This window comes from Phascolarctos cinereus, unplaced genomic scaffold (assembly GCF_003287225.1).
Source record: "Phascolarctos cinereus isolate Bilbo 61053 unplaced genomic scaffold, phaCin_HiC Scaffold_4;HRSCAF=312, whole genome shotgun sequence".
NCBI lineage: Eukaryota > Metazoa > Chordata > Mammalia > Diprotodontia > Phascolarctidae > Phascolarctos > Phascolarctos cinereus.
In genome coordinates this window covers 589418830-589445216 of record NW_027555847.1, presented here as the reverse complement: position 1 = coordinate 589445216, position 26387 = coordinate 589418830, and the positions used below count along the sequence as shown (strand labels likewise).

General features: G+C 38.8%; 1 protein-coding gene and 1 pseudogene across 3 annotated transcripts in view; both read right to left on the bottom strand.

Annotated features, from left to right (window-relative positions):
* Positions 1-26387, bottom strand: part of CPQ (carboxypeptidase Q) — a 624464-nt gene that overhangs the window by 81813 nt on the left and 516264 nt on the right. For all 3 annotated transcript variants that reach the window (XM_020968909.2, XM_020968914.2, XM_078153670.1), the window contains exon 7: positions 15745-15946. In XM_020968909.2, coding sequence (XP_020824568.1) covers positions 15745-15946 — 202 coding nt within the window. The remainder of the gene's footprint in view (positions 1-15744; positions 15947-26387) is intronic.
* On the bottom strand, positions 20857-21272 carry LOC110195960 (small ribosomal subunit protein uS8 pseudogene; annotated as a pseudogene).

Below are 26387 nucleotides of genomic sequence, written 5' to 3'. Positions count from 1 at the left end.
CCCTAACTTTCTTTTTTCAGGACTGATGATCTCAGTTTACTTTTTACTTATGAAGTACTTGTCAACACTTCAAATGATTGCTAGAGCTATTTGGCTATGATCCTCTTATTTGGGTTAAAGCTAGCTCATTAAAAAAAATAATTAGAAATTAGAGTGGTAATTCTTGTAAGGATCTGGCCAGTACTGAGTACAATGGAATTTTTCATCACTTAATAGTCAAATAGATCCATGGTCTCATTGACACTAGAATTCCCTAAAATGATGTTAACTGAAACCTATCCAGGCTTGCTCATACTGTGTGACTCTTGTCCATGGCCTCCTATAAGTTTTCCATATGGGGTCCACTGCTGGTCACCTTCTTTCCTTTCTCCATACACTGAAAGGAATGGAACATTTTGGTTGTCTGTCATCCTTTCATTCTTGCCAAGTGACCCCTTTTCCTTTTCTTATACAATTCCATGATAGCATCTTTTAGTCCCATTCTTCAGAGTTCTTCCTTGGTTATACATTATGGCTGGCTCATATCCACTAGATACCTCTCTACTAACTGCCCTCTATGTCATACTAATTTTAAATTCTTCAGAGGCAATTGTATTCCATGTCTTACTGCCATACAGTAACACCAGTAGAATGTAGTATTAGCCCAGTGGGCCTTGGCTTTCACAGAAAGCTTGGGGTCAAGAGATTCCACTTCTGGTAGCCAAGATGGTGAAGCTCACTCTCCTCCATCAACCTCTGAAAACCCAGAAAATATCACCCCAGGAATAAAAAACCCTGAAACAACTAAACTAGAAGAGCAGAAGTGCAGCAGCCCAGCAAATGGGTCTCCCAGTGCCTCAGCAAAAATAAGGGAGGCAGACTACAAGGGCCCAGGCAGATAAGTACCCTGCAGCATTCATCTGAAAGGAGGTGAAGAAAACAACCTAAAGGCTTCCTAAAGCCCAGCCTTGCTGATTCCAACCCAACACCAGGTGAGCTGTCAGACCCTGCAGCCTCCAATTGTGAAGAAATCCTGAAGCCCAGGTGGTAGAGCAGGCAAACACCAACACCTGGACCTCTGAGTGCCTCAGTGAGGGCAGGGGGAAACCGTGGAAACCAGCTCAGAAAACCACCAGGTGCCTCAGCACTCTACACAAAGGAATCTCCCAGTGCATTAGCAGAAAAGGCAGCAAGGGGCCCCAGGCAGATAAACACCCTGCAGCACCCCTAAAAGGAGCTGAAGAAAGCTAAAGGAAAGGAAAAGCAGGCAACCTAGAATTGCCTGAAAGTTCCAGCCTTGCTGATTCCAGCCCAACACAGGTAAGCTGCCAGAAACCTACAGCCTCCAATTGCCAACATAAGAGGCCCCAGCACACAAAGCCAGTGACCAAGACCTAGGCTCCCAACACAAGAAGCTTGGGTCAGTGCCCTGTTCCCCAGCAGGAGAGCTCAATCTCTTTAAAGGCCAGGGAATAAAGAAACACCATGAGTAAAAAGAAATGTACCATAGATTCATATTATGAGAAGAGTGAAGATCAAGACAGAAATTCTGAAGAGGACAACATTGTCAACAAACCCACATCTGCAACAACAAAAGGGAATATGAACTGGTCTGAAGCCCAAAAAGCCTTCTTAGAAGAGCTCAAGAAGGATTTTAATAGTCAAATGAGAGAGGTAGAAGAGTCCTTCAAAAATACAATTGGCCAATTGGAAAAAAATACACTGAAGAAAACAAGTCCCTAAAAAACACAATTGGCCAATTGAAGAAGGAAGTACAAAAACTAACAGAAGAAAACAATCTGTTAAAAACTAGAATTGGACAAATGGAAACTAATGTCTCTATGAGAGAGCAAGAATCAGTCAAACAGAAACAAAAAAATGAAAAAATAGATGAAAAGTAAAATACCTCATCAGTAAAACAACCGACCTGGAAAATCGATTCAGGAGAGACAATTTAAAAATTATTGGACTACCTGAAAATCATGATGAAAAAAAAGCCTGGACAGTATCTTTCAGGAAATCATAAAGGAAAACTGCCCTGAAGTCCTAGAACCAGAAGGGAAAATAACCATAGAAAGAATCCACTGCTCACCACCTGAAAGAGATCCCAAATTGACAACACCAAGGAATATAATAGCAAAATTCCAAAATTACCAGATGAAAGAGAAGGTGCTGCAAGCAGCCAGAAAGAAACAATTTAAATATCATGGAACCACAGTCCGGATTACACAGTACCTTGCAGCATCTGCATTAAAAGACGTCAGGGCTTGGAACATGATATTCCATAAGGGAAAGGAGCTTGGAATGCAGCCAAGGATCAATTACCCAGCAAAAATGAGCATCATTTTTCAAGGGAGGAGATGGATATTCAATGAAATAGGAGACTTCCAAACTTTCCTGATAAAAAGACCAGAGCTCAACAAAAAATTTGATCTTCAAGTACAGGACTCAAGAAGACATAAAAAGGTAAATGGGACAGAAAGATACAATATGTTGTTAATAAGGGTGGACTGTTTACATCCCTACAAGGGAAGATGACACTTGCAACTCTTGAGAACTGTATTGTTATTACACCATGTTAAAGGAGTATACATAAAGAGGGTGGATATTAGTTGACTTTGATGTAATGATAAAAAAAAATCTAATCAAGTGGGTTAAATGGATCCAAATAAGTGGATCAATCTGATCTTAGAAAATGTACTGAGAAAGGAGGAGGCAGACAAGGGTAAATTACATTACAGGAAAAGACACAAAATCCTATTACAGCAGAGGGAAAGGGGGGGGAGCATTGTTTGAACCTTACTCTCATCAGATTTGGCTCAAGAAGGGCATAACATAATCAGTTAGGTATAGAAATCTAACTTGCCCTATAGGCAGTAGGAGGGAAAAGGGGAAAGAAAAGGGAGGGGGAAGAAGGGAGGGAAGAAGCAGTAAGGTAAAGGGGAAGAAAAGGGAAAGGGATAATAAAAGGGAAGAGGGACCTGAAGGAGGCGGTGGTCAAAAGCAAAACACTAGTGAAGGGGAGGAAAAGGAGAAAGAAGCATAATAGGGGAAAAGGATGGAGAAAAAGACACAGTAGTAATCATAACTGTGAATGTGAATGGGATGAACTCTCCCATAAAATGGAAATGGATTGCAGAATGGATTAAAAACCATAATCCTACAATATGTTGTTTACAGGAAACACATTTGAAAAAGAGTGACACATACAGGGTAAAGGTAAAAGGCTGGAGCAGAATATATTATGCTTCAGCTGAAGTAAAAAAAGCAGGGGTAGCAATCCTGATCTCAGACAAAGCAAAAGCAAAATAGATCTAATCAAAAGAGATAAGGAAGGAAACTACATCCTGCTAAAAGGCACCATAGACAATGAAGTAATATCATTACTAAACATATATGCACCAAATGGTATAGCATCCAAATTCTTAGAGGAGAAGTTCAGGGAGTTACAGGAAGAAATAGACAGCAAAACTATACTAGTGGGGGACCTGAACCCCCTCTCTGCACTAGATAATCTAACCACAAAATACAAGAAAGAAGTTAAGGAGGTGAATAGAACATTAGAAAAGTTAGGTATGATAGACCTCTGGAGAAAACTGAATGGGGATAGAAAGGAATATACTTTTTTCTCGCAGTACATGGCACATACACAAAAATTGACCATGTACTAGGGCAAAACCTCACAATCCAATGCAGAAAGGCAGAAATATTAAATGCATCCTTTTCAGATCATGATGCAATAAAAATTATATGTAATAAAGGGCCATGGAAAGATAGACTAAAAAATAATTGGAAACTAAATAATCTAATCCTAAAAAATGATTGGGTCAAACAACAAATCATAGAAACAATCAATAATTTCATTCAAGAGAATGACAATAATGAGACAACATACAAAACTTATGGGATGCAGCAAAAGCAGTTCTTAGGGGAAGTTTTTATCTCTAAATGCTTACATAAATAAAATAGAAAAAGAGGAGATTAATGAATTGGGCATACAACTAAAAAAACTAGAAAAAGAACAAATTAAAAATCCTCAACTAAACACCAAATTAGAAATATTGAAAACCAAAGGAAAAATTAATAAAATTGAAATTAAGAAAACTATTGAACTAATAAATAAAACTAAGAGCTGGTTTTATGAAAAAACAATAAAATAGATAAACCTTTGGTTAATTTAATTAAAAAAAGAAAGAAGAAAACCAAATTACTAGTATCAAGAATAAAAGGGTGAAGCTACCACCAAGGAAGAGGAAATTAAAACAATAATTAGGAATTATTTTGCCCAACTATATGCCAACAAATTTGACAATCTTAGTGAAATGGATACATATTTACAAAAATATAAATTGCCCAGATTAACCGAAGAGGAAGTAAAATACTTAAATAACCCCATCTCAGAAAAAGAAATTGAACAAGCCATTGATGAACTCCCTAGGAAAAAATCTCCAGGGCCAGATGGATTTACATGCGAATTCTATCAAACATTTAAAGAACAATTAATTCCAATACTATATAGACTATTTGGGAAAATAGGTGAAGAAGGAGTCTTACCAAATTCTTTTTATGATACAAATATGGTGTTGATACCTAAACCAGGAAGAGTCAAAAGAGAGAAAGAAAATTATAGACCAATTTCTCTAATGAATATAGATGCAAAAATTTTAAACAAAATACTAGCAAATAGATTAGCAACTTATCACAAGAATAATACACTATGACCAGGTAGGATTTATACCAGGAATGCAGGGTTGGTTCAATATTAGGAAAACTATCAGCATCATTGAGCATATCAACACCAAAACCAACAGAAACCACATGATCATCTCAATAGATGCAGAAAAAGCTTTTGATAAAATACAACACCCATTCCTATTAAAAACACTAGAAAGCATAGGTATAAATGGAGTCTTCCTTAAAATAATAAATAGCATCTATCTAAAACCTTCAGCAAGCATTATATGTAATGGGGACAGGCTAGAAGCATTTCCAATAAGATCGGGGTGAAACAAGGATGTCCATTATCACCACCTGTTATTCAATATTGTACTGGAAACTTAGCTTTAGCAATAAGAGAAGAAAAGAAATTGAAGGCATTAGAATAGGCAAAGAAGAAACAAAGCTATCACTCTTTGCAGATGACATGATGATATACTTAGAGAATCCTAGAGAATCAAGTAAAAAACTACTTGAAATAATAAACAACTTTAGCAAAGTTGCAGGCTATAAAATAAACCCACATAAATCATCAGCATTTCTATATATTACCAAAAAAGCCCAACAGCAAGAGATAGAAAGAGAAATCCATTTAAACTTACTGTAGACATTATAAAATATTTAGGAGTCTACCTCCTGAAACAAACCCAGGAACTCTATGAACACAATTACAAAACACTTTTCACACAAATAAAATCAGATCTAAATAATTGGAAAAACATCAGTTGCTCATGGGTAGGCCGAGCTAATATAATAAAAATGACAATCCTAAGCTAATTTACTTATTCAGTGCCATACCAATCAAACTACCAAAAATTATTTTATAGAGTTAGAAAAAATAATAACAAGATTCATTTGGAAAACAAAAGGTCCAGAATATCAAAGGAACTAATAAAAAGAAATGCAGGGGAAGGTAGCCTAGCAATTCCAGATCTTAAATTGTATTATAAAGCAGCAATGATCAAAACTGCTTGATATTGGCTAAGAAATAGCGTGGTGGATCAGTGGAATAGGTTAAATATGCAAGACACAGTAGTCAATGACTATAGTAATCTATTATTTGATAAACCCAAAGACCCCAGCTTCTGGGATAAGAACGCACTCTGAAAAAAACTGCTGGGAAAACTGGAAAAGAGTATGGCAGAAACCAGGCATAGATCCAAATCTCACACCATATACCAAAATAAAGTCAAAATGGGTTCATGACTTAGATATAAAGGCTGATACCATAAGTAAACTGGGAGAACAAGGAATAGTTTACCTATCAGATCTATGGAGAACAGAAGAATTCATGACCAAACAGGAGATAGAGAACATTATGAAAAGCAAAAATGGATAATTTTGATTACATTAAATTGAAAAGTTTTTGCACAAACCAAGCCAACGCAACTAAGATTAGAAGGAAGGTAGAAAACTGGGAAAGAATTTTTACAACCAATCTCTCTGATAAGGGCCTCATTTCTAAAATACCTAGAGAATTAAGACAAATATATAAGAATACAAGCCATTCCCCAATTGATAAATGGTCAAAGGATATGAACACACAGTTCTCAGATGAAGAAATTAAAGCCATCTATAGTCATATGAAAAAATGCTCTAAATCACTATTGATTAGAGGAATGCAAATCAAAACAACTCTGAGGTACCACATCACACCTATCAGATTGGCCAACATGACAAAACAGGAAAATGATAAATGTTGGAGAAGATGTGGGAAAATTGGAACACTAATGCATTGTTGGCGGAGTTGTGAAATGATCCAACCGTTATGGAGAACAATTTGGAACTATGCCCAAAGGGCTATAAAAAATGTGCATATCCTTTGATCCAGCAATAACCCTTCTACGGCTAAATCCCAAAGAGATCATGCAAATGGGAAAAGGACCCACATGTAGCAGCTCTTTTTGTGGTGGCAAATAATTGGATGCCCATCAATTAGGGAATGGCTGAGCAAGTTGTGGTATATGAATGTAATGGAATACTATTGTACTATAAGGAATGATGAGCAGGTTGACCTCAGAAAAACCTGGAAAGACTTCTATGGTCTGATGCCAAGTGAAGCGAGCAGAACCAAGAGAACTTTGTACACAGTGACAGCCACGTTGTGCAATGACTAATATTGATAAACTTGACCCTTCTCAGCATTACAAGGATCCAGAGGCCTTGTGATGGAAATTGCTATCCATATCCAAAGAAAGAACCATGGAAATTGAATCGCTATCATTTTTTTTTCTCTTCTGTTGAGTTTTATTTCCTCTTTCTGATGGTTCCTCCTATTGGTTTTAATTTTACTTACAACTTCACTAATGTGAAAATATGTTTAATAGGAATGTAAATGTATAGACTGTATCAGATTGTGCACCGTCTTGGGGGGGGAGGAAAGGGGAGAAAAATTTTAAACTCAAAAGCATATGGAAGTGATTGTTGATAAATCAAAATAAATGAATAAAATTTAAAAAAAAAAGAAAGCTTGGGGTCAGTAAAGCAGTTTTTCAATTTCCTTAAGGTAATTTAGTCTGTCTTTCTCCTCCTGCTTAAGTCTGGGTCCAATTCATTGTCAATCTGCACTGTCATCTATATATATCTATATATATGTGTGTGTATATGTATGTGTGTGTGTGTATATGTGGGTATATATATGTGGGCATATATATATATGTGTGTGTGTGTATGTATGTATGTGTTATCTCTGTGTGTGTGTGTGTGTGTGTGTGTGTGTGTGTGTGTGTGTGTGTAATAAATAGAAAGTGAAGCTCACATAGAGATAAAGATACTGATGAATGAGCTCTTTAGGGTGTTTCTCCAAATGCATGTTGAAATTCGGACAACAGACATCCTTCATCAATTTGTTTTTTCCAAGGTGGATATATAGGACAAACTCTACTGAGTAATTACAAATCTCATGCAATCACCCCAATGTCATCTGCAAACAGTAGCATCTGGAAGACTTCACTATCCATGAATAATCCCTCTTTGACCTGACTCTACATTGGATCTGTTCTATCACAGGGGTGAATGCCTTTGGCAAGCATACATTTCCCTGTTTTATGTCTTATCTGATATTTATTATTGGAGGGTCACTGAAAAGGTTATTTCTGTTGTTATATCTTCTAAGGAATCTTAAATAATTTTGATGTATAGATGAGAGGCACCTTGCTGTTGAAAAAGCCTGTGAGGTAGTGTTTTGTTCTACCACATCAAGTTTTTTTTTTTCAACAAATAATAAGCACAATGAAATCTTACATCTTCTAAATCTTTGGATAATTGTAAAATGGCAAAAATGAATATCACTTGCAAAAGCCTTCTTGTTTTTTAATAATTCTAATAACTGAGTTTGCCCTTGATTCATATAAAGATGACTTTCATAAAGATTTCGCATAAATAGGAAATTAGTCACATAGGTCACTAGTCATTCATATTCTCTTGGTAGCCTTTTTTGTACTAATAAAATCTAAGATTTTTTTCCTATGCCCTTGGTAACTTCTCCTCCTTTACCTTGTATATTAGTGTTTCAAAGACCTTACAACTGTACTGCTGCCAGCATGGATCTCTACTCTATATAAATAATCCAATACAGCTGCTTTTACATCTTGGTTTTCTTTAAAGTCATTTCTATACCTCCAGGATTGTGATATTCCAGTTGCCTCTCTCCCTCTGTGATCTGTTTCTTATATTGTGATCTTATCACTTGACTGAAATTTCTCTCTTCAAGGACACGCATGCTAAAGTTATTCACCTTTTTTTCAGTCTTCATCTTTCTTGACCTCTCTGCAATGTTTGACACCGCAGACCACCTCTCCCTGCCCACTCTCTTCCTGGGTTTTTTGTGTCAGTGATCTTTCCTGGTTCTCCTCTTATGTGTCTGATCATTCCTGTTCCTGTGGTGGATTACCACCAATGTGTGGATGTATTCTAAGGTTCTCTTCCCTTTCCTTCTTCCCTCCCTTCTCTTCCCTCTCTTTTCCTCTCCTCTCTTTTCTTCTTTCCTTTCCTCTCTACAGACTCTTTACTGGTGATCTCTTGAAACTCCCAAGGACTGAATTACCATTTTCAAATCCATCTATCAAGCCTTTGTTTCTCTCCTTAGCTCCAAGGCCTACATCACCAATTGGCTTCTGGACAACTTTACTTGGATGTCCCATAGGTATCAATAACTCAACATGACCAAAACAGAAGCCATCTTTTCCCCCACTCTTCTTGCTAACATTCTTATTCTTTGGGGGGCAATTACCATCTTCCATGGCATTCCAGTTTCCAACCTTGGTGCCATTCTAGATTCTTCTCTCTTCTTCACTCTCAGCAACAGATCAGTTGCCAAGCCTTGTCAGTCTTATCTCTACATCTCTTGCATTGGTCCTCTTTTCTCTATTCACATAGCTACATCACTAGTCCATATTTTTGCTAACTTGAATTTTTACCAAAAACTCTTAATTGAGCTCTTTTCCTCTAGTCTCTCCCTTCCCCCATCTATCTTCTACCCAGCTGCAAAAATGATATACCTAAAGCACAGATCTAACCATATCATTCTACTGTATGATAGGCATTAGTGGCTGTCCACTGCCTCTAGGATAAAAACTCTTCATTCAAGTATTTAGAGAATTAAAGTCCTCATAATCTACTTCCAATCCACCTTGCCAAACTTAGTCCATAATAGTTATTTTTGTTTTGTTTTGTTTTTGGCTAGGCAATGGGGTTAAGTGACTTGCCCAGGGTCACACAGCTAGTAAGTATCAAGTGTCTGAGCCAGATTTGAACTCAGGTCCTCCTGACTCCAGGGCTGGTGCTCTATCCACTGCACCATCTAGCTGCCCCCATAACACTTATAATTGTACAACTTTATGCTCCAGCCAAATTAGTCTGTATTTTTTGTCCCTTTTATGCAACATTCCATATCCCACCTACATGCATTTTCATAGGCTGTCTTTGATGCTTTGAGCCCTCATTTTTGACTCTTAGAACCTCTAGCTCCAGTCACAAGACTCAGCCCAGGAGGCTACCTCCTACCTAAGGCTTTCCTCAATGACCTCCTTGGCAATCTGTTGCTCTCAAAATACTGTATATGAATTGAATATATTTTTGTATGAATGTACATTTACGTACTTTTCTTCTAGCAGAATGTAAGCTCCTTAAAGGCAGGAACTATTTTCATTTTTGTCTTTGTATCCTCAGTATCAGCACACAGTACCTATTTAGTACATGTTTTTTGAATTGAAAAGTTCTCAGCTTACAGGTTTTTTTTTAATGGTAAATATATTGGTTTATTTTATTTAACTATATTTTCATTGTGCCAGGAATTTGCCTGGAATTGTGGGTTCCATTGTCCCCACTGCTTGAGCTCCCAGGTTGTAGACTCCAGTCCCTGAACCTAGAACTTGGTTCATCTGACTGGAGGCCAGGCCACATAAAGAAGATGGAAATCAGTCATGCATATAGTCTATCATAACCAGAACTTGGCTAAGGAACTTTACATTCCTATACACAGGAAGCTGTTTCCAAGATATGCTGGGTCATCATCTTGAGAGGTCCAGGAAGATGAAGGTAGGAGGAAAATCATGTAGATCTCTTTGGGAGTAGGTCATCTTCAGTCCTCTGGAAGTAGGGGTTATCCTTTCACTATTCAGAGTTCTAAAGTCTTTCAAAGTTGTTTTTCTTTATAATGTTGTCATCATATAATCCTAACTCTAGTTCTGCTCTCTTCATTCTGTATCATTTCATAAAGGTTTTTTCAGTTTCTTCTGAAACTATCAATTTTCATTATTTCTTGTGATGCTGTTGAGGTCTAGAAGTTTAGGGGTACTTGAACCCCAAAATCAAGACATGCAGGTCCTGCCTGAACTAATGAACACAAGCCTTCTTTCAGCCAAAGATAAGGTTTATTAAAGATCTGCCATATTGGCCAGACTCTTCAGGAATGTGAACATTTGTAAGATATTGGCTAGATTATAAAAATCTGAGCTCTTGGGTAGGTTCTGAAGAAATCTGAGCCTAGCTTACAGTTTGATAATACTTCGCTTCACTGTTGGAAAGTTTCTTTGCTTTAACAAAAGACCATTCAAGGAAAGGGCTTGATTTAAAAAAAAAAAAGAAAAAAGAAGAGTTGGGTAAATAACTCTTCAAATGACAATTTAATCAGTATGCTTACATGAGTAATAATGCTTATATTTTAGCCATCAGAGTGCATTAGGTCTCCAAGGTTGAAAGAGCACCCAATTGGTACATTTTAATTTTCCATCTGAGACTAACTGCTGCTCTTCCTCTTTTTCTCAAATTTCTAGTTCCTGAAATTGTCAGTGAGGAATAAGAATCACAACCAAAGCAGTCTCATCTTAACTTCTAGGAATAGTAAAAAAAATTGAAAACCTCAATGCTAGTTTCAAAAAGAACTAAGGGGAAAACAGCAATCATCCAGTTCCCATCATAGGACTCAAAAGGAAACTAATGAGAATTCCAGGAAAACATTCATTGCTTTAAATGAACCGCTAACTACAATAGCCTTCCCTATCTAGAGAAAAAGAGGGGAATGAGAGCTGAAAAAAAAAAAAGGAGTTATTTAGAACATACTCTTTTCTTCTAGACACAAATGACTCTGGTAGAGAGTTAAACTAAAATCTTCCATACCAGTGGAAATGAAGAAATGTATCCCTTAAGAAACTTAAAAGTAGTTCAAATAACACAAAATATGATTTCATTAGTCCAGAACCACCAATAATGCTATCATGGGAGTGGAGGATTTCTGGTACCCATGGTACTCCACATATCTCAATTTCATTAAAGCAGAAAAAAAGTTGTTAAAGTTGACAACTTAACAAGACTAACCAACAGGTCAGCAATTGCAATATATTGCTACTGAATGGATCTGGCTTTATGCAAGCTCTCTATATGGAAAAAAAGATGATAGGACTACATCTTAGCTATCCAGCTAAGTGAGAAAGATAGACATCGTGGAAATGTACATTCCACAGATGATCTCCAACAGTAGCATGTACCAGCACAAATACTGAGCCATTAGATGAAGGTTCTAGCCTCAGATCAGTCATTGATTATTTCTACAAACTAAGAATTATCATTTAACTTCTCCATAAAATGAGAGGACATGATTAAATAGGATGTCCAAGTTGGTTTCTTGGCCTAAAATTCTGATTCTAGCTCATTTTGGCCTTTACCGTCACTCTCTCCTCCCTTTCCCCAACTCTCCTATGTTTCACCAAAATTTTGCCCAGACCTATAGACAGCAAATGGACTGATCTGGATTTTTGCATGTGCTTAGTAAATGATAGTTCACTGATTCATCCATTTTAAGAAACTTTCAGCTAGAGAACTAGGATTTCAGAAAAATAACTCATCAGCATAATTTAAATGGTAATGCCTCCAGACACTAAGTTGATGACTGACTGCAGAAGAAACAATAATAAATGACAAAAGTACCATAAAACAAATTCAGTGAAGGTAGGGACTCCATCTGATTCTTCTTCATTTCTTCTACAGCAACAAACACAATAGGAACAAAGCCTGTAACAGGCCCTTCATAGATATTTACTGAATGTCATTGAATGAGAGTAATTAAAGACACTGAGCATCTAACTTCCCTGACCAAGAAGTTCCCCATTGCCTCTAGAGCCAAATATAAACCTCTTTGGCATTAATGCCCCTCACAATCTGACTCTAGACTGTTTTTCCAGGATAATTACCATTACTCCCCTTCATGGAATCTAGCTTTCGCCAATCTGGTTTAATTGTTTTTCCCTGTATCTGACATCTCATTTCCTACCTTCGTCTCTTTGCAAAGGCCATTCACCATTGCTCCATGCCTAAAATATTCTCCTTTCTTATCTCTACATCTTAGAAACCCTAGCTCCCTTCTAAGCTTGTCAAGATCCAGCCTCTTCAAAAGGCCTTTCCTAATGCTCCTAATTGTGTGTCTGACTTTTGAAATAATGTTGCACTTATTTTATCTATGTTCTCTATTAATTTATGCACAACATTGTTCTATCCCTCCAGGAGAGGGTCGGGTCCTGGAGATGAGAAGCTATGTCATATCTCATTTGTATCCATTGCACCTAGCAGTGGATATAGTGCATAGTGCCTGCTAAATAGATGCTTCTTGATTGACTCTCACACTGTGGTCTAGTTTGAGATGTCTGGTCTAAATGATATACTTACTAGTGCTATGAACAGGACTGTTCCTTTAAGATAATCTCAAAGTTTGGTTAACACATACACACAGAGAGAATGAAAAGAATTTGGGTCCTGTATTTTTTTTTAAGATAGCTTATTCTATTTTTAGTTGTGAAAGATTATTTGAAGCCTTAAAGCCAAAAATATGATTGTAATCTACAGTGTTATAGTAGAATATGAACCATTAATCTCCCCCCCAAACACCCCCCCCCCCGAAATCTACTTTACAAATAAAAAAGTGCTGTGTTGTTTGCATATGATAACGGGGAGGGAATGGTTATTTGCTCTTGTAGTTATGAAGTCTTTGTGACTATAGAAATATTTTTCAAAACAATAATAGAAAATAATTATGCTCCTTGAGGGCAGTGGCTGACATGGTGAAATTTTTTTCTTTGTAACTCTACTGCCTCTCACAGTGCACATAATAGGCATGGGAAGGAGAAGGGAACAAGAACTTATTAAGCACCAATTATATACCAGCACCGTGAAGCACTTTACAAATATTATCTCATTTAATGCTTACAATAACCCTGAGAGATACGTGCTATTATTATCCCCATTTAAGGTTGAGGCAGACAGAGATTAAGAGATTTGCCCAGGGTCTCATAGCTAGTATGTCTGAGGCTGAATTTGAACCCAGATCTTCTTGACTCCAGGCCCAGCACTCTTATCCACTGGGTCAGCTAGCTGCAGAAATGTTTTCCAAAACAACAATACGATATAAGCTCCTTGAGGGCAGGGGTTGACCCGGTGAAATTTTTTTCTTTCTATCCCTCTGCCTCTCACAGTACCTGTCCCTAGTCACTTAACTAAATGTTTGTAGAAGTGAATTGAAACAAGATTTCAAAATCAAAAAAAAAAAACTCTTGAAAGCAGGGCCTAAGCTTCTGGAGGGCAGGCTAGTACGAGGTTACCTGTCCTCTTCCACCCCCTTTCCTTTACAGACAGGACCTGGAAACAAGCTCAATTTAAAAAGTTCAGAGAAGCTGCAGCATGAGACTCACTCTGATCTCCCAGCTGTTACAGTTGCTTGATCCTATGTTGTTATAAGCAGGATGTGAGAATACTATAGCAACCGAAGCTGTTTGCTGAGCGAGGCAAACATCTATGAACAACCTTCATGCCATGATGATGACACAGTGGTAGGAGGCCCCTGTCAAATGTTATCACAGAGCAGCATCTTAAACTCTCTCTTGCATCTTCTTGGGGGTAGAAGGGAGTTAATATTACAGGAAATTTTCTTCTGTACTAATATGCGTGGGCTTTCTACATGGGTACTGGAGTAGGAAAGACAAGTGGGTGAGCACCAATGTCCAAAAGTCTCCCTGGAACCAGTATGGATCCCTCCCTTCTAATTCGGTGGCCAAGCTTTCTTTCTTAGCTTGGCCAAGGGTTTAAAGTGTAAAATCATGATCATACAATATTTCATAAATCTATCTCAATTGGCTCATGCACCCTCATTTTCTATTAAGATTCTTAACTCATAGAATCGTGGATTTAGAGTTGGTAGGGACCTTAGAGACAATTTGGTCCAATGACCCTTATTTTACAGATAATAAATAGTAATAATAATAATAATAATAATAATAATAATAACAACAACAGTAATAGTAATAGTTATCATCTATATAGCACTTACAATGTGCCACATACTATTCTAAGTGCTTTACAATTATTATCTCATTTATTCCTTGAAACAACCTGGGAGATAGGTGCTATTATTACCTCATTTTACAGATGAAGAAACTGTTGCCCACAGAGATTAAGTGACTTGCCCATAGTTGCAAAAGTTGTAGGTGGCACAGTAGATGGAGTGCTGGGTCTGGAGTCTGGAAAACCTGAGTTTAAATCCCATCTCAGACACTTTGAGCAAGTCACTTAACTTTTTTGTGCCTCAGTTTCCTCATCTATAAAATGGGAATAATAACAGCACCTACCTCCCGAGGTTGTTGCAAGGATCAAATGAGATATCTGTAAAGCACTTAGCACAGTTCCCGGCACATGGTAAACATAAAAGCTATTACTGATATTAGTATTAGTGTCAGAAGTCACACCTGAAGCCAGGCCTTCCTGCTAGCACTCTATCCACTACACCACTTGACTCAAAAGGAAAACAGAACAAAATGAAGAAACATACATGATCTTCCAGGATCAAATATAAAATCCTCAGAATGGCTGTTAAAGCTTTTCATAACCTGTATTCTTCCTACACTTTCCTTACATTCTACTCCTTTCTATGTACTCTGTCATAACGTGACATTGGACAACTTGCTATTTCAAATGCATGATACTCCGTCTCCTGACTCTGTGCCTTTTCACTAGCTTTCTCCTGTAACTGGAACAGTCTCCCTCTTCGCCTCTACCTCCTGGCTTTCCTGACCTCCTTTAAGCCTCAGCTCAAATTCTATCTTCTGCAAGAGAGTCCCAGTCACCCTACTCCCTCCCAATGTTAGTGTTTCCCCCTGAAAATTATACTGTGTATATTGAGATTTATACTGTTACACTGAGATTTACATTTACACTGTATATTTCTTGTATGCATTTAATTGTTTGTATATTGTTTCACCCACTAAAATGTGATCCCACTGAAGGCAGGAACCATGTTTTTGCCTTTCTTTGCATGCCCAGCTCTTAGCTGAGCTCAGAAGGCTAGAACCCCAAGAGAATGGTGGAGCCATGTGGTATTTAGGATGGAAGGTGTTTTATAGTTCAGCAGATTTTCCTGGATACTCCTCAAATCACAATGTTCAGGTGGCTGTCCACATCAGCAATAAGTAGGGTCACCTCTGGCATTTCCATCTGGTCATATTGGAACACAGCTTTAGAATTTCACTTCAATTCAACACTCCTATTTTCCAAATCAAGCAGTCTTACCAGGTACTCCAGCTTGGATCCAGTAGTTAATGTCAGTTCCTTCTCCATCCTCAAAAACTTGGGTGATATTTATGGGTTGTAGCAGGTTCATAACCTCTTTTATAATAGCCCGGGCTTTATCACTTCCAGTGAATGCTAGACCTGTGGGCATGAAATTGCCCAAGTCAGACTCCATTACCAAGCTGACGTTAGAGATGTTGACCTAAACACAAGAGAGAAAACAGTTTAGTTCACATTCATTCACTTCTCCAGTTTTCTCTTGGGAATGTGAAACAACAACACACATTCCTTACTCATTTGTACCCATGATGAGAAATACTTTGGCTTAGAAGGGTTAAGTATTTTAGGGTCACACAGTATATACAGCAGGGCAGTCTGTAGTCTGGCAACATTAGCATATGCCTACTCTACACAATTAAACATTAATGAGTGCCTACTATACGCATGGCAATTGGTTCTAGAGTTACAAATACAAAAAAGAACAATGATCTTGTCTTCAAGGAGCTTTCTACTGCCCAGCTTAAAAGTTTTTTTTTGAAAGATAATTAATGAAGATCATAAAGCACTGTGTAAAATAAAAATTGTCATGAAAATGTGTATTCTCCATGACATATCTAACAATTAAATTGGACTTTAAGGTTTGCAAAGCACTCTATGTTCTATTTCATTTGAGCATCACAACAATGCTATAAAGTGGGTACTACAAGTATTAGCATCTACATTTGCAGGGAAGGAAAATGAGGCCAAGGGAGATAAAATGATTTGCTTGGAGTCCTGTAGCTAATAAATGTCACACAGAGGTGGAAATTGAATTCTGGATTCTTCTTTACTCCAAATCTAACAATCTATAAACCCATATCTTCCTGTTTCGGATTCCAGCATTCTATCAAATGAGACAATATATAATGTGTTTTGCAAATCTTAAAGTGCTAAATAAATATTAGCTATTATTGTTGTTGTTATGCCACCCTATTTGGTGGGGAAAAGCACAGGACTTGGAATCAAAGGACCTAGGTTCAAATCTCCTACTTTGTATCTCTGTGACCTTGAGCAAGTTCCTTTTATCTAAGCCTGAGTTTCCTCATCAGCAAAATGAAAGAGTTGTACTAGATTACAGAGCATTACCTTCTAGCTCTGAATCGTGTGACTCAAGGAACCTGTTTGCATTAAAGATAACAGTTCTCATGCTTCCATTACTAGTGGACTAGGGAGTAAAAGATGTGTTCCATGGGATGCTTTCTTCACAGATCTATCTAAGCCAGATATTCAGCCCCATTCAAAGTCTGGGTTCTTATAAATCTGGCAGATTTGCTTTGAGTTTCTGATTTTATTGTTCCTTCTATTAAATCCCCAGAGTAGGAGGTAATAGTTCAAGGCCTCAAATGTTAGTCTCTCTGGTGTAAAACTGCAGAGCCCTATTCCCAGGTGACTGAGCCTGAGCAGCCCATGTAGAAACTCCTTCTAAATAAAGTCAGCTGGGGAAGCACAGTGATGAGCAGGTAGCCTCTGCTTTCAGTGGGAGAACTTAAAATGCAAGATACTCCCAGCAGGTTACAGAGCTCAAAGGCACCTAAGCCTTAAACTTGCTTTTAAAATCCCACAAGTTTAAAGCCATTTCACACTGGCAAGTCCATATGTTTGGCAGCATCCATCTGCTTCTTCATATTATTTGCTCTGACTACTATCATCTCAAGATACATTAAGGTCTATAATGGTGCTCTTACCTTATTATAACTATAGTCAGTCAATAATAAAGTAATACATGAGTGAATAATAGTAAATAATAAAGTAATAAATGAGTAAATAATAAGCAGTATGTTAAGGGACCAGTAGGAAGAACAATGGATTCAGGGTAGGAGGATCTGGGTTTGAATCCTGGTTCTACCTGTGCAACTTTGGCCAAGTCATTTAAACCTCTCTGGACTTCATTTTCTTCATCTACAAAATGAAGGAGATAAGCTAGATGACCTCTCAGGTCACTTTTAATTCTAAATCTACAATCCTATGAGATTTCAGGTCACTACCAAGATGAGTTTTCTTAAAATGGGAGTTATTCAATAGGAAATGGCTTCTCTATAAGGAAGTGAGTTCCTTGTCAATAGACAGATTCAAGCAGAGGATGGGTGACTACTCGTCAGAGATATAAAAGGGACTTTTGCAGTAAGGAGGGCATTGACCTAGTTAACAAGCCCCTTACAACTCTGAAAATCTATTCCCAACCCCTACTCGCCAATCATTAACTCTACAATGAGCTGAGTAAATGTATTTATTGAGCTACCACTCAGTTCAGAAAAAAAAAAAAAAGGTCAACAGCACTGAACTAGAAATCAGGAGATTTGAGTTCTGGTCCTATATATCCCACCAGGGCAGCTAGGTGGCTCAGTGGATAGAGTCCCAGGCCTGGAAGACCTTAGCTCAAATCCAATCTTAGACACTAGCTGTGCGACCCTGAGCAAGTCATTTAATCTTGTTTGCCTCAGTCTCCACATCTATAAAATGAACTAGGGAAGGAAATGGCAAACCACTGTAGTATCTTTGCCAAGAAAATCCCAAAATGAGGTCACAAAGAGTCAGACATGACTGAAAAATGATTAAACAACAACTGTACCACTAACTAGCTGCGTAACATCTGTCAAGACAAAACCTCTCTCTCTGGGTCTCAGTTTACTCATCTTAAAATGAGAGAGGGAGTTAGAGGAATTCATCTCTGAGGTTCCTCCAACACTAATGTTCTGTGAGTCTTTAATTCTTGGCTATTTATAAAATCTGACTTCTGCAAATTTTTTGAGGTTAGATAAATGTTTCTACACAGTATTTCTGAGATTATAAAGATTCCTGATTGTAATTATTTTACTTGTGCTATAAGAGAATCACAAAATCTAAGAAGGGCTCTTCAAATATAAGCAGCAAAGTATAAGAACTTTCCTCTTCTTGGCCCAGAGGGCTATTTTTAGCAAGCTTCTAGACCCATGGGAAGTACTAACTTAGTTAGGTAACACAATGCCTGGGGTGGCGAAAAAAAGCATATTCAACTGTGATTTCATCCAGACTCCATCAAGTACAGGATCGAGATCTATATGAAGTTGAGAGGGGCAGGGAGATCCCTACTGCTGGGACACCCAGAAAGAGTTACAAAATAAGTAGCAACGAATAACCAGCTAGTAGCTGCAGAAGAGGGCCATGGATGCCACCAGTTGAGAGCTGTGGAAAGCTGCATGGAGAATGCTGTCTGGAGATAACAAACAAAACTCTCTACCCTCCAGGAGTTTATAGTCTACTATAGGCTGTAATATGTAAACAGAGAGGTAATTACGAGATAATTTGAGTAGGTAGAGAGCACTAAAGACTAGAGGATCAGGGAAAGCTTCTCATATGAAGTGATATCTGAGTTACCCTTTGAAGTAAGTTAAGCAGCGGACATGAGAAGTTGGCACCGGGCCAACCTCTGCAAAGGCAGAGGTCAGAGAGAGCATACTGAGTTTGGGGAACTACACGTAGGCAACATGGCTGAAGTTCAGAGAATGACAGAGAGTAATATTTTAATGCCAAAATAAGGAGATGATGGGAACATAGTGAGTTGTGTCATACAGTAAAGTCTTTAAATATGCTAGGTAAGGGTTCAAGGGACAGAGGTGTGAGAAAAATCTGCCCAGGTCCCTGATATTTATGTAGGGCTTTGAATGTGGGAACTTCCGACTTAACAGTGGGAGAAAAATAAGATGAATTCCAGCTGAGATAATAATTTATGAGCACTCCGTCTTCCAATACAATGATGACACAGGGGAAGGAGATCCCAGGCAAATGACATGGCCTTGCTGTGCTTTCTACCTTTTCTTGCTGCTTCCTGGTATAGAAGGGGGTTATGTGAAAGAGGCCAGTTACAAGACGTTTTCTTCCATACTGACACAGCTGCTTCCTAATGAGCACTGGAGGAGGAAAGACTGCTGGGAGATCATCACTGCTCTGGAACCCAGAACAATGATAAAGATCTTACTCATCGATTTATACTAACAATAACTGAGAAGGTCAAGTTGAGTAGTGGGCAGAACCCTTTGCCAGTCTAAGAGCACAGCAAAATGGTTGCAGTTACCATCATCTGGCATTTAAGGAGTAATTTTCCTTTTCTTACAATTTTTTTTATTATTCAATTTTATTTTGTCTTCAGTTCCAAATTCTCTCCCTCCCTCTCACCCCTCCCATGCCCATTGAGAAGGCAAGGAATAGAACACCCATTACACATATAAAGCCATGCAAAACATATTTCTGCATCTGATATAGTGGGCAGGGGGCAAGAAAAAGAAAAAAAATATGCTTTAATATGCATTCTGATCTAGACGGGAATAGCATTTTTCATTATGAGTCTTTTGGAATTACAATGAATGATTGTGTTGCTCAGAATATCTAGGTCTTTCACAGTTGATTTTCTTTACAATATTGCTATTACTGTGTAGATTGTGTTCCTGGTTCTGTTCACTTCAATTCTGCATCAGTTCATGTAAGTCTTCTCAGGTTTTTCTAACCACCCCCATCATTTCTTACAGCATAATAGTATTCCATCACAATCACATACTATAACTTGTTTAGACATTTCCTAATTGATGGGCATCCTAAGAGGAGCTTTCTCCAGTGGCACTCAAGACTATTTATAAAATTTTAGGCATTGGATGGAGGCAGTGTGATATAGAACATAGAGAGTCTGCCTTGTAGCCAGGAGGACTTGGGGTCAAGTCCTATCTCTGACACATGCTGACTATCTGACACTAGGCAAGTCACTTAATCTCCCAATGTCCCATGCTACTGGGACTGTCAAGACTACAAGCTGCAAATATGGTAGAAGTCTTCTTTGGTTGAGGGAGTTTATTCACTGCCAGTTCCTTAGATCAAAGGAATCATGGATCTGGACCAAAAGAAAACCACCCTGATGTTTATGTAGGGCTTTAAAGTCTGCAAACAACTTTCTATATTTCTTATGTAAACCTCACAACAATCCTGCCAAGTCAGCTCTATAAATATTATCTCCATTTTACAGACAAGAAAACTGACTCACAAAGTGAAGCAATTTGTTTTTTTTTCCATCAGAGCATTTTTATTTGTATGTATATTTTACACCCTTTAGAAAAAGAATTCCAGGATTTTTCCTCCTGTGTGTTTTCGTCTTGCTTCCTCATGGTCCATGATGCCAGCTGAGGTTGTAAGCACAGTGAATCCAAACTGACAGGATGGTAGCAGATTATTCTGCCACTTCTCCAGATCTTTCAATTGAACATCAAATCTGGGGCTGATTACACCACATTTGTTTAATCTGCCTGTGAGGTTCACAACAATTTTTCCTGCTCTGTGACCATCAATGATCTCAAATTCACCAATGTAACCATGCTTCATCATCACAGTTAAGAACTGGACAATTACTTTAGAGCATGGCCTAATGATAACCTGGCATTTTCCTTGTTTTTCTGCATTGCTGATGCTTTTGAGAGCATCTGCCAGGACATTCATGTGCACCATGGTGGCAGCGCTGCAAGATGGCGGAAAGATCTGAAGCAATTTGTCCACCCAGGTAAGAAGAGCTGGAAGCAGGCTCTGGATTCTTGGCTTTGAGTCCTGCACTCTACCCACTAGACAACACTGCCTCTTTCTAACACCTATGGGATTTTTTAAGATTGAACTTAGTGATGAAGCAGGGTTATATAACAAAACATGACACCTCAACTTTAGCTACTGATGTTGAACACTGGTAATGTCATTGGAATTAATAACGTGTGAGATTTGTGTTACATTCAGACCTCAAGTTCAGGCCTGGTTTAACTAGCTTGGTGATGTCTGGTCAGCAAATCCTCCATGAAATTCTGCAGTCCTCATCAGCCTCCCCTCCTTTGTCTCCCTCAACACACACACACACACACACACACACACACAGTCACAGCATAAAAACAAAAACAGAAATATACTGCCACAAAGGAGGGCTTCCAACACTGATTCCAGAGCTACTCTTCAGGGAGAAGGAAAAACCTAGCAGCCTAATTATCTACCATTTAGGTTAAAAGTAGAGATTAATATAAAAGTGAACTGTTAGGCTTTGACAGCTAAGTGCTAATGAGGCAGCTGGGTTCAATGGAGAAAGTCCTGGGATGACAATTTCCAGAGACCTTGTTGTTCTAGTTCAATAAATGACAAGATGAGCTACCTTACAGCAGAGTTAATCCCTCCCTTTGTCTCCCAGTTACTTAGCCTCAGCTTCTCCATCTGTAACCTGGGGATAATACCATTCTCATAAGAAAAAAAATGTGAAAGCCTTAGCTACTTAAATGAATAATGCATATGACATCCATTCAAGGGGCAGTGAGGTGTGGTGGGCAGAGAGCTGGTCACAGAGTCAGCAAGGCTTAGCCACTGGCCATCTATTGGCAAGTCTTCCAAGCAACCTTCCAAGACTCTAAGTTACAAAGAATGACTTAACCTTGGGAACTCCCCATACCAATGAAATCACAGGTCCAGTTTTTGTAAAAAATGTCACCTATATGTCAAAATTACATGATTCCTTGAAAGACATAACAAGTAACAATAACAAATAAGCTTGTTCAAACCTCTTGCAGCAAAGGAAGCATATGCTCATCAAAGCTGTTTGCCACTATTGTGAAGGAGATCCAGTTTAGAGTTCAATGGGAAGAGGAATCTCCCACAGATGGGGGGGGGGTCTTCTGCTGGATGTTCCTGTTTGTGGATGGCATTATGCTGATTGTATCTACCCTGGGAACACTTCAGAGTTTTCTGGATTAGATCCATAATCATTCTAAAGAGTTCTGTTTAACTATCCACATGGGGAAATCAAGTGGATGAAGAATCCCTATTTTCCAGTTGGATGGAAAGCCTATAGAGTTCATCTGTCAATACACACACACACACACACACACACACACTCACACACACACACACACACACACACACACAAACATACACAGATAGATATAGATGTCAGGTGCTGCAAATGGACAATGAGTTGGATCCAAAAGGAAAAAGAGGCCACATTTTGGGAAACTGCAAAGTTCCTTTAATTAATTTAGATTTCATTAGAAAACATTTTTAATATTGATATTCTCCTGGTGGTGCAAGTCACAGAACTCAAATTAACATTCACAGAAGGTCAATAGAGAAGTGCAGTGGATGTAAGCAGGCTCCAATACATTACAAATAGGGAATTGTGAAGGAAGAGCCATATAAAGGATGCCATTAAAGAAATGGATGGGTGAAAAAGAACATGGACTGGTCATATGGCCAGAGGGAAGGATAACAGATGGCAGTTACTCATACCAATGAAGTCACTGGTCTAGTCCCTTTCTAATTTTAATTGGTACATAGCAACTAAGGGGTGTAGTGGATAGAGCACCTGGAGTCAGGAAGACTTGAGTTCAAATATGGACTCAGACACTTACTAGCTGTGTGACCCTACGCAAACCCTGTTTGCCTCACTTTCCTCATCTGCAAAATGAGCTAGAGAAAGAAATGGCAAACTGCTCCAGTATCTTTGCCAAGAAAACCCCAAATGGGATCATGAAGAGTCAGACATGACTAAATAACAACAGTAGTACAAAGTAGTTATGGAAGCATACGTTCTAAGCCCTCCAACCAAAAACTTCAGAAATGGCTCTAATACCATTAGGTTAATCGGGAAATAAATGAATCTCCACTAGGTCTAGGGTGGAGGAAGGAGGGCTTTTTGTTGCCCCTCCACCCCCACCCCTTCCTTACAAAGCAGAAGCTGCATGGGCAGGATGGATGCCAGGCCTACCAAATGAATTGCATGCTGGTTTAAAATGCAGATTTTAAGTGGACACAGAGAGCAGATGAGCTAATATCTGATCCATGGTGATATAATAAGGGGCGGGGTGTTTACTCCTTTCCTGGCCTGTGACCACAAATATTCCTTTCTGTCCTGTAACAAGCCTACTTCCCGTGTTGACCAAAAATTTCCTGCTAATGAGAAATAAAGAGCCTAAAGTAATAAAACTTGCTCTTGCCTCGAATTAACCAGTACACACAGATATCAAGGCACCAGAGCTCTGGGACCACTAGGTAGAGAAGTGTTTGATTTTTACTCATGCTAAATTTTATAAGCTGTTGCTAAAATGATGGCAGCCTCCCATTGTTTTCTATTTATATATAAAATGTTCACATATGTTTTCAATAAAAAAAAAAACTAAGAAAACAAACCACCCACAGTACACGACACTGCCTTTTCTCCTCATTTATAGAGTCACTATCTAATTGTTAGCACATGGAGAGGAGTCCAGAAAAACAAAACATCTTTGCAAAAAGAACTGGGGATGAGCAAACCAGGTCATTGAGATGTTTAGGAATCTGCTTCTCTAGAATGTCTTCACCAACATCCTTGCCCCTTATCCTGCAATGAGTAATTGAGTAATTAAGGACACACCTCCTATGGATTTGGATAGCAGAACACCACAGGTTCCAGTAGAGGCAGTCTGAGTTCATTCATGCAGCCCATTTTTAGAATATAGACTCAAAGAATGTTTGAGAGGGAAGAGGCCTTGGAGATCAGTCCATCCCACATAACTCAATATTCAGGGTGTCAGACAAAAAAGTATTTCATGTAACTGAATATTTTATTTCCTCCTGGAACAGGGCTGGGTTTGTCACTGCTAAATGAAACAAGCTGAGGTTGGATTTGCTCCGATGGAAAATTTTTGAAGAAATTAATTGATACACAGAGCTGTAGGATGCCCCATGGATCAGATATTAGCTCATCTGCTCTCTGTGTCCACTTAAAATCTGCATTTTAAACCAGCATGCAATTAAGAGCAATTGCAATTGTCATTTACTGCCCGCATCTTACCATCCCCTCCACCCCCCACCTCTGCTAGGCAGTTATTGCAACAGTTAGCATTCTCTACAATGATCCATGATCATTGGGAAAGCCTCCACAAGCAAAGACCTGAAGAACCACAACCTGGTCTTGCCCCAAAGGCAAATCTCTTAACATTTTCTTTGTCTCTAAGGGTCAGATTACCTGCTCCCCAAAGAATTTGGTTAACTGTGGTCTTTTTTAATAGTTTTTTTTTAAATGGAACATCATATTAAATCAATGAAGTACACTTAACATAAGTATTGGCTGCTAGGTAGCTAGGTGGATAAAGTGGTAGATTTGGAGACAGGAAGATCTGAGTTCAAATTCTGCCATGGACATTTGTTAGTTGTACCCCATACAAGTCACTTAACCTCTTTCAGAGTCAGTTTCCTCATCTATAAAGTGGGGATAATAAAGTACCTACCTCTCAGGATTGTTGTGAGGACCAAATGTGATAATATCTATAAGGTGCTTTGCAAACCTTAAAGTGCTACAGAAATGCTAATTATTATTATTATTAGTAGCATTTATTAGATTCTGGAAAACACTTGTGCTTTTATGGGATTCTAATCTATTGGTCCTCAGAAGTGCAGAATTAGGGAGGCAGAGCCAAGATGACGGAGTGAAAGCAGTAACTTGCTTGAGCTCTCCTCCAAACCCCTGCAAATACTCATAAAAAATGGCTCTAAACAAATTCTGAAGCAGCAGAACCCACAAAAAGACAGAGTGAAACAAATTTCCAGCCCAAGACAACCTGGATGATTGATCAGAAAGGTATATCGCGCTGGGCTGGGAGCGCAGCTCAGCGCAGTGTGGGCACACAGGCTGCAGCAAACCTGGAGCAGGCCTCAGAGGACTGAATCGTGGGCAGCTGTGGAGGTTTCCAGACTCCTCAATCCACCAATGCCAAAGACAACTTAGAAGGTCAGTGGGAAAAGTCTGTGTCTGTTGGTACTGAGAAAGGAAGGCAGGGTTTCAACTCCATTCCCCAAGAGCGTGGCCCTGGGGGGCACAGCTGCTTCCCAAGCTTCCGGCCCACAGACTGAGGGGGAATCCAGTGGCTGATCAGAAAGGGACTGCAGGGATCTCTTTGCCAGTGCTGAGGCAGGAATCTCTTGCTTTGTCCATGTTTGGATCTGGGTCACAGTTCTGGGCAGTGGTGCTGGGGTGAGGAGGAGCGCTGGCATGGTGGAGCTTGGAGTGACTGTGAAAAGGAACCCTTCCTCACTGTTACAGGACAGAAAGGAATATTTGTGGTCACAGGCCAGGAAAGGAGTAAACACCCCGCCCCTTATCATACCACCTTGGAAGAACTGAAAATTTACAGGGCCCTACAAGTATCTCTGAAAACAGCTGTACAAACCCCTGAAGCTTGGGACAGTACATTCTCCACATTGGAAGCAGACTCTTACCTTAACAAAGAGTTTAAAACTCAAGTAATTGGCCGGGATCATGAGCAAGCAGTGCAAAAAGAGTCAGACTATATTATCTTACTTTGGTGAAAAAGAAGATCAAAATATACAACCAGAAGAAGACAACAAAGTCAAAGCTCCTACATCAAAGCCTCCAAGAAAAATATGAATCAGTCCCAGGCCTTGGAAGAGCTCAAAAGGGATTTTGAGAAGCAAGTAAGGGAAGTAGAGGAAAAACTGGGAAGAGAAATGAGAGTGATGCAAGAAAATCATGAAAAACAAGTCAACAGCTTGCTAAAGGAGACCCAAAAAAATACTGAAGAAAATAACACCTTAAAAAATAGCCTAACCCAAATGGCAAAAGAGGT